General features: G+C 34.2%; 1 protein-coding gene across 1 annotated transcript; it reads left to right on the top strand.

The window, feature by feature from the left end:
• The first annotated feature begins 701 nt into the window (after positions 1–701).
• On the top strand, positions 702–13,727 carry LOC117783848 (protein kinase 4). The gene is made up of 6 exons (XM_034621399.1): positions 702–715; positions 1,243–1,328; positions 1,437–2,185; positions 5,283–5,634; positions 5,707–6,185; positions 13,457–13,727. The coding sequence occupies exons 2-5, from the start codon at positions 1,251–1,253 to the stop codon at positions 6,175–6,177; spliced, it is 1,650 nt and encodes a 549-aa protein (XP_034477290.1). The 5' UTR covers positions 702–715; positions 1,243–1,250; the 3' UTR covers positions 6,178–6,185; positions 13,457–13,727.
• The last annotated feature ends 748 nt before the right edge of the window (positions 13,728–14,475 follow it).

Here is a 14,475-nt window from a genome sequence, read left to right on the forward strand (position 1 = left end):
ATTGTTAGCTTTAAAAAATTAATTAAACTCTGTGCAGGGTAAGCACAAGTCGTGCTGCTTACAAACCAAGCCCTAAGCCAAACCAGTAACATGAATATCAAAAAAAAAGTCCTTCTGCGTGTCGAGCAATAACAGCAACAATAACTAGGAAACATGGAACAAATGCTTATCCTGTGCATTAAACAAATCTGGGGCTACATTTCATGTTAACCGCAAAACTTGCTTATTTTGCTCAATATGCTTGTTCTCTCTCTCACTTCAATTCGTTTCGTTTATTTTCGTTTCTTCTTTCACTTGATAGACTTACAATCCTTGTGGCTAACGAGCTGGTTTGGCTACAACAACAACAACAGCAACAGCAACAGGAGCAACAACAACAGCAACAGGAGCCATATTACCAAAGCTGTCGATGCTGGCGTTTACACGCTACAACAGCCGCATAAATTTCCGCTTCAATTGGACGTGTACAGCGGTAATTGCAGCTTTGATTACCAACAACACGAGCTGCCATCCGGCCATTACCAAAACCATCAACAACAACAACAAGGCGAGCTTAAACTACAGAGCGCAGCATCAACAGCTCAAGTTCAATCAACACTTTCCATAGAGCAGCTGAAGCTGAAACCGAAGCGAACTGAGAAAGAGCGGCGAGAACAGCGACATTTGAGAAATTCGTCGAATATTTACGAGACGAAATTCATTGAAAGTTCAGCGGGTAATGTAAAAAAACACACAAAAAAAAAGAACAATACGCAAAATCACAGCGGGCGCCTCAACACATTTCCATCAATCAGAATTTAAATTAATTTTCTTGATTTTCTTGCGTTTCATTCTCAACTGGAAATGAGACATGAGACAGCAGGCGAAAATCAATGTTGAACTACAAAAATTTGCATACTTTTATTATTTGCGCACGCATATCTAATGGATTTCAGTTTTTACGAGTACTTTTATTTGCGATGCCCAAAAGTAGGCAACAATATTTTAAATAATTTAAAAGAAGAATTCTGTTTCAGCTGAAAAGTATGCTATGTAAAATTTGAATATCCTTTTGTTGAGTATTAAAGCATTTAAAAAACTTCCAACTGTCATAGCTTGGTCAAATCTTAACCGATTTCTTAACTTAAGATATTTTAATTTATTTAATATTTTTATGAGTTCAAATAAATAAATAAGACACAATTTGAGAAACATGTTATTTAATAATAGTATCTTTTCTATTTGTTTTATTTGCTACAACAGTTCAAAAGATGGACGACATGGTTTATCAGTGCAACAATCAAAACTCCATTTACGTGCTCAATGCCGGTTACAATCCATCATATGGCGTAAGTTTTGAAAACTTTTACTTTTTGCTCTTGCTCGTATTTAGCTGAAATTGTTGGTCAAGTTGTTTGTGCGAATACAAGAGGAAAGAATCTTTTGCATTTTCGCAGGACTTTGGCATACATGCGACGACAGCAACTGGGCGTGAAATGAATGACAGGACAACAAGGACAACAAGGAATTCAATTGGCGCAAGTTGCTCGAGTGCCGCCTGCAGTTTGCAGCATAAATTCAAAAGTTTTGGCAATGGCAACTCGTCAGTGGTGGCCGCAACCACCACAATAATCGCAGCAGCAACAACAACAGCAACAATTGCAACTGCAACTGCAACAGCAACAACAAACTACATAAATCCGGTCGCTACATCAATGTCAACCGCAATGTGTTCACCGGCAACGGCAGCGTTGCAGAAATTGTTCAATTGCAGCGTCGTCGGCGTCAGTGGTGGCAACAACTGCCAAAATGTCAGCCACAGAAATCAGCAGCAGTGGCACAACAACAGCAGCAACAACAATATCCCAGTCGGAAGCCATAACAATAGCTGCCTGTCAGCGACATCTTCGCACAGTCGCATTTGTGATCCGCAAGAGACTTTAACGGCAACGGGAACGGGAACGGGAACGGCAACGACAACGGGAGCCATAACGGTTGGAGTCGCAGGAGCTGTAGGAGCAGGTGCACTACCTCTTCTTGGTGCCGTGGCCAACAGGCAAAAATGCACCAATGTCAAATCAACGCTTATTGCCAAGAAGACAAAGTTTCTGAAATTTCTCGAAGAAGAAAAATGGCGCAGCAGCAACAACATCAACACTGAGCATGCGAATGCGGATGCGGATGCGAATGCCCTTTTGCCCAGCAGGTAGGTGTACTTCACCCCACTCCACTCCCCCTTTAGTCAGTCCCTACTATGTGGCAAAACTTATAAATTCACATAAATGTTATAAGGCATATTGCGGTGCTCAAATTGTGGGCAAGTTTTTATGGGCCACAAGTTTATTGGGCCAACGGAATTTTGCAAGATACTTACCTCCTACCCCTGCACATTTTCACAACCTACAAGCTAAAGATGCTTCGCAGAATGCGCTGTCATGACAACAACTTTGTCATTAAGTTTGCCAAGCGGTTATGAGACAAGTAAAATCATGTTTTCAGTTTAATATCGAAAACGTGAGCTTTAAAAAACTTATCGCAAGTGCAGTATTTTTTTTCAAAAACTAATCGCAAACTCAATATTATTTGTAAGCAAACCATTTTTATAGTTTTCCAACATCTAGCTTATTAAAATATTTATTTTTAATGAATGAAAATTGGCTGATTAATGGTATAAATAATGGCCTAGTATTTCTAATTAATTTATCATAAAACAAAAATTATAATTTTCAGCTTGGGAATATTTAAAAAAAATTAAAATTTATATTTGCTTTAAGTTTTTTGGTGAAACTCAACCCCATTCCTTTTATTTTTCACTTGTTCCAAAAACCATAAGAATAGTAATATATGTCAATTATAATATTAAAAATAAAAAAACCAAAAAGGGTTTTTTATTTTGCAAAATATATAAGGTAAATAATATAAATTAATATTGAATTTCTTGATAACTATGTAAGCGCTGTTAATTTAAATTTCTGAAAATAAGCTTTCTAGTTCAAACAATTTTTTTTTTAAGGTTAACCGAAGATAATTTAACTGCTGCCAATTTTGAATCTTAATAGAGTTGCTGTTGATGTCACAAAAAATTGGCTTTAAAAATTAATGGTAGTCCTGCAGTTTATTGGGTGCCTTGGGCACGACAACATATTTCATGGTTAGGGCGCAGTTTTATGACGAAAATGAGCTCAACTAGGCGTATACTTGTTTTTATTTCTTGTGCTTGTCTACACAGCGGTTGTTAAGCGCCTTCAATTAGCTGCCCAGGACATTGAATGTCCTCTCACTTTCCGCTCTATACACTTTGCCACCATTTAGTTTTGCAAGTTTCTTGCATTGTTCATAAAGTCATAAGTTTTGATCACCGAGTGCTTAGCACGTTGCAAACTTTGTGGCAATGTCTACGGTTAGTCGCTTTTGTTAGCGCAGCCATTTGCGAAATTGAAAAATTAACGCGCTAACAAAAAAAACGGCGCTAACAGGAATTCAGTGAAGCGCTCAGCGTTCAAAAAGCCGATCGACTATACGAGTCAGAGGGGAAATGGGAGCTGTAGAAGTTACTGTTGCCTCTCGTGCCATAAAGTTGATTAAAATGCATGCCACACGGCAACCGAGGCGCTGCTTCTGCACATATTGAAGTGCAATAATCATATTTCAATAGCTAACGACTAAAAAGGGGCTAGTGGGCGTGGCTTTGCGTATGAAAATTCACCTCAAAAAATATAGTTTTCCAGCAAGCTACACTCGGAAAAATAGTCTAACCTAAAACTAGGTACGTCCGTTTATAAATTTATATTGTTGTGTTTTTTAAATTTAGAGATTGTATTCCAGAAATTTCGTATTTTGCAAAATGCGCACTTAAGAATACAATTTTTACTCAGCATTGGAAATTTTAAATAAAGTTAGGATATCTTAATATTTTTCTGAGTGTAGAGAACTGCTCACTTGTTCAGTGCCAATGTCTCTCCCCCTGCTTCCCTCCTTCCCTCACCCCTTTTCCCACTTTCATTATAATGATGTCAAAGTGCAGACTGTTAAATATTTCATTAATTGCAACTGGGTCCTTTGATTTATTAGCGACTTTAATTAGTATGAAAATGTCAGCTGGGAAATGCAGTCGACATTTTTGTTTTTTTTTTGCTTTATTATAATTTAAATTTGCAGTTGATTACAAGAGAATTTCTGTGCGCATTCATCAAGTTTTTTACAGGACGGAAAACAGGGGAATCAACGGAAATCAGGGGAATCAAAGTTCCCAACGAGAACAACTCCATCAAGGCGCTTCAAGTGTGACAAAATAGCTTGCAAAATATTCGTTATTTTTTTTTTGAAAAGTTTGTCGTTCACTTTGCAACTATTTGCATTTTTGTTAAGCCCTTCACTCTTTTGTACCCTCACTGTCAGTCCCTCAGCAACTGATAAGCGGCTTCCCGAGCAACGGTAGACAGCTCTTTTAATGGCCTGCATTCCCTTTGATATATCCAACTGAATGGTCCTCCACGGAGGGAGAGAGTTGATTAAGGTTTAAATTTCACTCTGATAACGATGTAAACAATTTCTATAGTGTGGCAACTCTACAATGAGCCTGGAAAGCTGTACAAAATTAAGACTGCCACAGAAAAGTATGCTTCACTTTTTTTACATGAATTTTATGAGCTAGAAGTTAATCTTCGTTAGAGGAGAGTGTTGAAAATGTTTTAAAGTAGCAACTCCACAATGGGGCTTTCAGACTATTAAATGTTCTAATTAACGTGGAAAGTATGCTACACTTTATATTATATCAATTTCTGGAGTTAATAAGAGTTTAAATTTCATTAAACAATTTAAACAATTTGTATCGTTTGGCAACTGAGCAATAAGCCTTGAAAGCTGTAATTGAAAAAAAGTAGGCTTTAAAATATCAAAAACTAAAGCTGTCGCTAAAAATACATGCTTTGTTTAAATTTATTTCAATTTACAAACAAAACGCTGCACAGTGGGATTTATGTTCAGTTTAACGGAGCTTAGTGTGGACTTAAAAATTTTTTTTTACTCAATTATAAATAAAGTAGATAGATTATCGACACTCAAAATTAGTTAATATTTAAAAAATAATTGTTTAATGTTATAAATTGGTAAAAAAAAGAAATATATTACGATAGTTAGCACCTTTAAGAAAATATTATTATTATTTCGAACTTTTTAATTTGTTACGCTAGATTAGCCAAATGTCCCACTGTGCATCGCTTCCTGTATTGAGCGTGCGTTTAGTTTAGTCAACCATAAACTAAATAAGAGTCGACTAACTTTTCATTTCTCATCCAAAACAGCAATGAGGCGGATCTTTACACAGCCATCGCGCAGTCCACAACAACATCGGCGGTTCACTCGGGCGGTAAGAATAACAACAACAATAATAACAACAGTCAAGAGGCAGCTGGAGCGGAGCAACAACAGCAAAATAAATTGAACAATTGGAGCATGCATAATGACAACAACAACAAGTTGGCCAACTACACACAACAACAACTACAACAACGAGGAGAACAGCAGCAGCAGCAGCAGCTGGAGAGGAATAAAGAGGCGACAACAAGGTCGAGCTATGAGTTATACCAGGAGGCAGCCGACATTTTAGGACTGAGCTGCAGTCTCTGTGATAATTGCCGTTGCTTGGACTGTCAGGTGCGTATTTACAGTGACTCAAATTTGGTGGGGGTAGAAACTAAACAAGAGATCCACACGTAAAATCCACAGAGTGGCTACTTTGATTGCGCCGATGATGATGATGAAAGCTACTCGGAACAATCACTGATGGATGAGTATGATGAATACGAGTACTCGTACAATGGATATGGCTACGAACAGGAGGTACAGCAGCAACAGGAGGAGGCGTCACTCTTGACAACTGCTCATCATGCTGGCCATAATCAAGCAGCCATGACACAACCAACAGGCCAACAGGCAACAGACCTGAACCTTTGTTATGCACTTGATTGCAATAGCAAAAGTGATGATGATAATGATGAAAACGATGATGATAAAGTTGATGAGGGGCAACCAAAGCAGGCAACACTTCAAACGGTGTCCGCATCCAAGTCTGAACATCGTCTGGCCATTGATTTTGATTTAATTAATGCAACCAGCAGTCAAGTCCTGCAGAATTGTCGGACTTTCAACGATTTAAGTTTGCTCGATGTCGAACAGCAAGTGGAGCCATTTACGTAAATATATAGGTGGGTGTAATATACATATATACAGATATAAACTATAGTAAGTATGTTAGTACTATACAAGTATGCATGTGTGTCTCGTTTAACTACAATTTGTATGGCAACCAGCAGCAGTCACAGTAACATGATATGTAATGCACTACTGCCTTCTAAATTACACTACCTTATTACATGGACATTTATTCAAAAACTTTGAAATCTTATAACTTTGTCAAAAACCCAACCGATTTTCACCCGAAATGCCATTTTGATCACTGTTTGGCCTCCAAATTGTTTCTGCATTTAAATTTTATTCACCTAAAATTTCTTTTTCTTCGACTCTAAGCCATTCATCGTTCAATTTTCCTTAGCAACCCCTTGACATTTTTTCAAAACCATTTTTTAACTCAACCAATTTTCATGCGGAATGTCATTTTGATCATGACTTGGCCGCAAAATTGGTTCTGCATTTCAATTTCATTCACTTAGAAAATTCCATTTTTTCGATTTTCATCTAATTTTCCTTAGCAACCCCTTAATATTTTTACAAAAACGTTGAACTCTCATAACTTTGTCATAACTCAACCTATTTTCATGCGGAATGTCATTCTGATCATTATTTGATCTTAAAATTGATTCGGCATTTAAATTTTGTTGATTTAGAAAATTCTATTCTTTTTTATTCCCATTATTATCCATTATCCAATTTTTCTTACCTACCCTTTGACTTTTTATAAACCACTTTAAAAAAATGCATATACCCCTAACACTTTACAGAGTATATCGAGAGCTATTCAACAACAATGGGATATTTATGCAAAAGCAGCAAATTGCATTTTACACAAAACTAAATGCCTGCTGAGTTGGCAAATCTCATCCTAGCATCCTGAACAGGCTAACTGGGCGAGGGGGAGTGGCATGTGGGTGCTGTTGGTAGTGGTAACGGTGGTAAATGTGGTTCGGTGGTGCGGGTAGAGTCTAGTGGCATCGCAACAGTGCCAATGCCAACCACTTGCACAACTTGGCCAGTTTATTGCTTTTGGCCAAGCTGTGTTGTTATTGTTATTGTTCCCCGATTGTTATATACGAATGCGCTGGCGCAACATTTTTGAATGGTCCCCACACCATGAAGAGTGTTCAAGGATACCAACAAATTTGATTTTACACAGTTGCAGTTACAGTTACAGTTACATAGACAAGTGCAATTTCCATATTTTGTGCTGGACCACAAAGCAATCTGCAAAATAATTTGTATATTTTTGTATTTGTGGTGCAAGTGGTGCAAGTGCCACAAGTGCCGAGTTGTGTAGTGCTGTGTTCTTTGCCAAAAAGCATTTTCAAATTTTTCATTTTAATTGAGAGCAGTCCAGGAAATGGAAGAGTTGCTATCCATCAATTATTTAATCAAAAAAAATACATTATTATATCAAAACAATTAGGGAAACTTTCAAGTCAGTTAGTAGCTAAAAATTAGCTTCCAAAAATGTATTTGATTTATCTGATGTATAATATAATAAAAGAACAATATAAAAAAATAATATGATGTTGAACAAAAATTATAATAAATTAAATTAAAAAGAATTTTATAATAATAGAAAAAAATCAAGTTGATGCACACTAATTATTTATTTTGTGAGAGCTTCTATGCATATTTATAAATTAAATTTAATTCGATACTTATAAAAAGCTCTAAAATATGGTCTACAAAATTTAAAGTAACTTTAATTTTCCTATGCATTTTTCTATGTATCTTTAACAAGTTTTTTAATTTCAAAAAAAAACTTCCAGTTAGGTTAATAATATCTCGAAAAGTCTTAATTTATTTATTGAAAGAGCATGATCAACTTTCACGTACAAACCATTTTATATAAGTGTGAAGTTTTAATGCAATTTTATCCAGAAATAAACATTAAATATTGTTTAAAGCTTTGCATGCGACTTCAATATTAAATGGAATTTTTAAAATTATTTTATTAAGCTACAGTAAATGAATAAAACATGAGGGAATTGCACTTATACCCAAAAAAAAAATAAATAGAGAAAGTAATTGTGCAGTTTGTACGTTTCATGGAACATTTGAAAAATGAAATGAAAAAGACAAAGCATGCATTTAAAATATATGTTTTTCAGTGCACTTTTCACAAGGAGCCAAGTGCTTTGTGAACCAAAAATGAATATAAATAAGCGAATATCATAAAGAAAATTCCAATGATCGACTAGGAGATGCTCTGTAAGCAGCACTTTAGTTTATAAAGTCTTTAATATTGTTGTGGTAGAAACGATAAGCTGCTAAAAATTTAATTTTTCAAATTTGTAAGCCAAATTAATGGGTATAGAAATGGTAAATCGCAAAAAAGAAAAAACAGAAAGCAAATGGCAAATGCCTTAAACTTAAATCAAATTACATTTAGCAAATGAAATTTCAAGCGCTCGCGCAAAATCCTCGCAAGTGAAAAATGGCCTCAACAAGCGTGGCAATAAATAGACGTTGTGTATGTAAAGCCCATTTAAGCCCAAGAAAAGGATGGGCAGGGGGATGCACAATATGTGTGAGTCCCTGAGTGTGAGTCCCTGAGTGTGTGTGTGTGTATGTGAGTTGCCAAGTAAAAGCCTCGTCGAAGTGCATTTACTGTTGTTTTAACCAACAAGCACATCTGGCGCATCTCTTCCATTTCACTTGCTGTCCTTCCCCTTACCCTTTCATATCCGCCCCTCCATCCCTCTGCTCCTGCACAGGCGACACACTGGGGTCGACTTTTGTTTTCTGGACTTGGCCAGCTGCCAGGCGCACAGAAAACTCCAGGGCCAAAGACAAAGCAATTGCCAAAAAGAAAAATGCACTTGCGTATAAAACACATAATGCAAGAATGTAATCAAATTCTTTTCCCATATAATTTTTTTTATTTCCTTCCTTAAAAAACTTTCTTCTTTAAAGTTCCAAGGATATTAATAGTGGCAGAAAGAAGGCTGATATCACACTATAGATAAAATATATTTAGTATGGGTATCTTCTTGATCTATTTTGCATTAATATGAAGTTACTTAGCATAATTAAATTTTGTTATCTGTTTAGCTTTGAATTAAAATTGATTACAATTGTTGTCAAACTCAAATTAATTTTTTTTGTGCATTACAATATTTTTTAAACTTGACAACAGATAATTTTTCTCGTTTGAAACGAAAAGCTTTTATAAATTAAATTGGAATAAAAACGTAGCTTTCAACTGTGGAAGACAGCATGAATAATGATTCTGCCATTGCCTTTTTAAAGACCAATTGAGCACTTAGCACTCACTTTAAGAGTCAGTTAGATACGTTAAAAACCAACAGGAATTGCAATAAAATTACACTCCACCAAATAAAATTTTATGCGCTACACTCTCCGGCGATTAGAGGAATTTTCAATTACACGACTGCACTGTGGTATCAAAGTTAGTTGTATTTGTTGTATTTCAAATGATAATAATATATGATTTTCATTAAATTTGTATGCTACAGTCGAGGGAAAAATTTATTTCATATTTAAAAATAATTTGACGCATTTTCGCGAATGTAAAGTATGTTTAATATGGTTATTTTTTCAGATGGTTTTTTTCTTAATTTTCTCCGTATGAGCACCTAGATCTCTAGAGACTAAAAGATTTTAAGCCAGAAAATTTGGGGATAATACTCATATGATATGCACACATATTAAGATTGTTTTAGAATTATACCACGCCTTCCAACGGCCTCAAAAAAAAAAAAAGTCGAGTAACAAGTGCAATTTCAAAGCTTTAGTATTGAAATTTGGTATAAAAAATAAGTGAAACTTTTTCGATGTTTTCTCAAAATTTTAGCTTGATTGATTGATATTTATCAATTATAATTAACAATGAAAAATAAAGAAATTTGAATATTGAAAATAAAAGAACTGATTTAAATGAACACTAATATTCTGGGTTCACTGTGCACTTGTCTGTAAATCTGGAAAATGCACAAAGCACACCTGAGATGACCACGCCCACACAGTGTCTACCATATTAGGTGCCACTGTCACAGTCACTGTCACTGCCACATTCGCTTAATGATGCTTGATTTAATTGATGCCACATTGGCCACGTGAACGATACTTGGAATTAGGTGGGATTGGGAAAGGTGCGGGAAATGCGGCAATTGAAAAATGTAAAAGCTGCAAGAAAAGAGTCCCAACCAAACCATTTGCTGATGACGACGATGATGATAATTTATGGGCCGAAGGGTTTGCGGATTTCACATTCGAAGCTCATTTCCTTCTTCGGGCAAGTTCAAATATTTGCACTGGCATTTCTGCTATTGCCCCGGCTCAGACACAACAAATTGTTAACAATATTTATTGTTTGTGACTGCGATTGTTGACAATGATGAAACGGCAAGTTAATGCCAAAGCCACGCCCAATTCAACTTAAATCAGTCGTGTCTTGACCAGAAACAAGTCCAATATAAATTTAATAATCCACAATTCCCAAATCCCAATCCTCAGTTCTCAATTCGCAATGACCAGCTCCAAAGAAATGGCGTCAATCCTCATTTCCGTCGACATATTTTCATTTCCTTTTACATTCACTTCATTTTTCGTTCCATCTTTTTTTTTACCCAGTTTGCTCAACGATTTACCAGCCTGCTTTTCTTTCCTTCCCATCTTATTCCATCCCATTCCTTCCTCTCTTCCACTCGTCTGTCCATGGCAAATTGTAATTCATTAAAGTTTATTGTACACCATTTTCGTTGACCTGTTTTAGGGTCTTGGCCACAACTCGAACGGTTCTTCCCACTTATGGTTGTACAAAACAACGCCAATGAAAACTTTTTATTTTCGCCAATATCCTAAAAATATAATTAAAAATTTTTTGATAAGCAAAATTAATTTAAAAGCGAAAGTTATCAACTTAAAAATACCCTGTAACAAACTCTCAATTTAGAATAAATTTGTGTTAGACTTTTTGTTCATCAATCCAGAAATATCAGATTTGCTTAGTTTTATATTATAAGTAAGAACTAGTTTTGAAATTTTTTCTTCTTTTGTATATTATAAAAATATTTAACATATTAATAAAATGTATTGTAAAAATCTAATTAAAGAGTTATTTTGTATTTAGTCTTCCAGTGCTTCAAATCTAACGCTTAACAGTTGAATTAAAATTATAGTTAGTAGGAAAAAAATGTAAATAAAATTATAGCTAAAATTTTATTTTAACTATAGCTTAAATTTTGTTGTAGTTAAATTTGTAATTTAATTTATATAAAAAAAAAAATATGAAATTTGTTGAAATTTTCAACCGAAACTTTAAGAATAACAATTGTTGTTAAATGAAAATACTTTAGCTAAAAGAAACATAGCGATTTTGTTGTAATCATTTTTAAGCTAATTATAAATTCTAATAGGCCGCCGCAATGTGTGTTAGTGTGTGTGTGTGTATGTGTGTGGGGTGTGTGAAAATTACTTGCATTTCTTACACGCCAACAAATTTTCCAGATATATTAATGAAATTATTCAAAAACTTTTCTAACGCAGTGATTGTTGTTGCTGTTGTTGTCGTTGTTGCTGTTATCAAAATAAGCAAACAAAGCGGCAACAATTCGCACACTTTTGTGCCAGAGGCTACGCAATTAATTTTACTTAACATTCATGGACAAAATGAGGCACGTAGCCGATAATGAAAGCCGCAACAGTAACGCCCAGACACTGGGGCATGGGACATGTGGCAGGGGGCATGAGGTGGCAGGACACGCCCACACTAATTGTGCTAACAACTTGATTCCAGCTGAATGACTTTCAACGAGCGATTTGCCGCAAAAGTCTCTGAGTCAGGCCAAAAATTTGCACCACATTAAAGCGGGACCCAAAAAAGGTTTTTATGGCGTCTGCTTACCACGTATGTGTGTGTGTGTGTGTGAGGATACCCCAAAAAGTAGGCTATATAATTGTTAAAGCATCAAGCAAATGCCATAAATTTTTGTCGAGTGTATGTTAGCTCATATGAACATGGCAAAAATCTGTGAACTACGACTGCTGCCGTTTCATAAATTTGAATTTCAAATTTAATACACACACAAAGCTCTAGACCTTGAAGTAAATGCCTACACCACCACCGCAACACACACACACACCACCAAATACAACCAGAAAAACAAAGTTTCGTTGCGGCAAGCTACAAAGTTTCTTTTCCTCATGCAAATTGATTTGTGTCTCATGTTTTCTCCTTTAATTTCTACAGTTTACCTTACAATCTTGCCTATCAAAGAATGTATGTGTGTGTATATTTGATAAAGGTCTTATATGTATGTTTGACATTTTCGTTTACATTGTAAGTTGGAAAATCAACACGCAACTATTAACAAGAAATGTTCATTTAAATTAATTAAACTGTCACTCGGCTTTTGTCTCTTTTATCATTCAACAACAATTCTCTCACCAAATTCTCGAAATTAATTTTTTTATTGTTGTTGTGTGACAAAACTATAAACCAACAACTCTACTATGCTTATTTGCTGTTTTAATGCCCTTTATTCTTTTGCTGCTGGGTTAATGCTGTCAACGAATCGAAACAATTATTATAGACTTTATAAAGTAATAAATTAGAATATTAAATATAAATATATAGGAGACAATATATAGTTGACAAAATTTAAATCTACATATTTGTTTTTTATGTTTTTAATAAGAAAAAAATTAATTTATTTGTTTTTTTTTATAATTATAATAAAAAATAACTAAAAAATCTATTGTATATTATTTCTTGAATAAAATTATTATTTTTTATTTTTTAAATAACTCAATAGCTTAACTATTATAGGGTATGCCCTAGTTAGTCATTTTTCGCTATAACTTTCTTGCTTAAATTTAAAAGTACTTGTCAAATAAAATGCGTCCTTAAGGCAGACAACTTAAGAGGAACTTTAAGTATTTGAATTTTATTTAAATGGGAATATATGTATATTATGTAATATGCGGCATATGTGTCTATCAGGACTAGATCATAAATTATGCTAGTGCTGGAAACTAAATGAAAAATGTTGGTCAAAAGCTCTTTAGACGCAGTCAACCAGCCATGATTTAAAGCACATGAATTTTTGATGACCCAAAAACTGATGCTACTGTGTGTGTGTGTGAGTGTGTGTGTGTGACAAAGTTTCCGATAAAATTTAAATAAATATTGTATGAGAGTGTAAGGATTAAATAAATAAACATAATTATGTGTGATTTTTACGACCTGCTGATTTTAACAGTTTGACTAACAATAATAACATGTAACCACATTTTCCCTTTCCATTTTCAGTATTTAACAGATGATGGGGAAAATCAACTGAATAATTCAAGGTAAATAACACGTCAACAAACTGCAGCTAATTAAACTTAAATTGAATAAAGCATGTTAATTGTATGTGACACCCACACAAACAGTGTGTGCAAACAGTAAACGCACACGCTATTCTATTGTATACATTTCATTTCAATTCAATTTTAATTAAATTGCAAACCGCCAAAGGCAAACTGTCAGTTAAAGAAGCAGCTTAACAATAAATCTATAGATATGTGTATGCAGAAATAGAAACAATTAAAAAATATTGATTTTCTCTGGTATGCCTAAAATGTAATACCCTTGCTGATTGATCATACTTTAATAGCAGGTCAGTGTTGATAAGGAAAATTGGTATTAAGTTTATTTTCTAAAATTTGTTAACAGATTTCAAAGCTCATTAAAAATATAAGTGTTTGATTTTAAAATAATTTGAAATACATATGTAATAAACCCAATTTTGCGTTGATAACTGATTAATCGAGTTTCAGTTCTCTCTGTCTTCAAAATTTACTAATACTTATTTCCAATATATATTTAATTTCAACTTTCTGACTTAAAATACAATAATACCTTTAATAATTCATGACCAGATTTGTATATCGTCTGCAAGGGAATACCAACCAAATAAAAAATATACATTAAAGAAAATTAAAACCCAATAGCATCCATAGAAACCACTAATTATGAACTTAATATTCGCAATATTTAGCATACGTTCCCTATAACAATATCAATTTGTTTTAAACCATTATTAACAAATCAATACAAAAACTGTGCCAACTAACAAAACTTATAAAAAAAAAAAATAAACAAGTTATTAATGTTACAAGCAACATAGCAACAATATAGTGTGTAATGTAAGAAATAAATACAAAAATGTAAGCAAAGTGTCTGTTGATTAAAATGCAAATTTGATGTTAGAAATGCTAATTAGATTTGAGCATTTCCAAATGTTGTACTTAATTAAGAATTTATTTCGTGTGCGGTGCTTTTGA

This window comes from Drosophila innubila (genome assembly GCF_004354385.1).
Source record: "Drosophila innubila isolate TH190305 chromosome 2R unlocalized genomic scaffold, UK_Dinn_1.0 1_C_2R, whole genome shotgun sequence".
NCBI lineage: Eukaryota > Metazoa > Arthropoda > Insecta > Diptera > Drosophilidae > Drosophila > Drosophila innubila.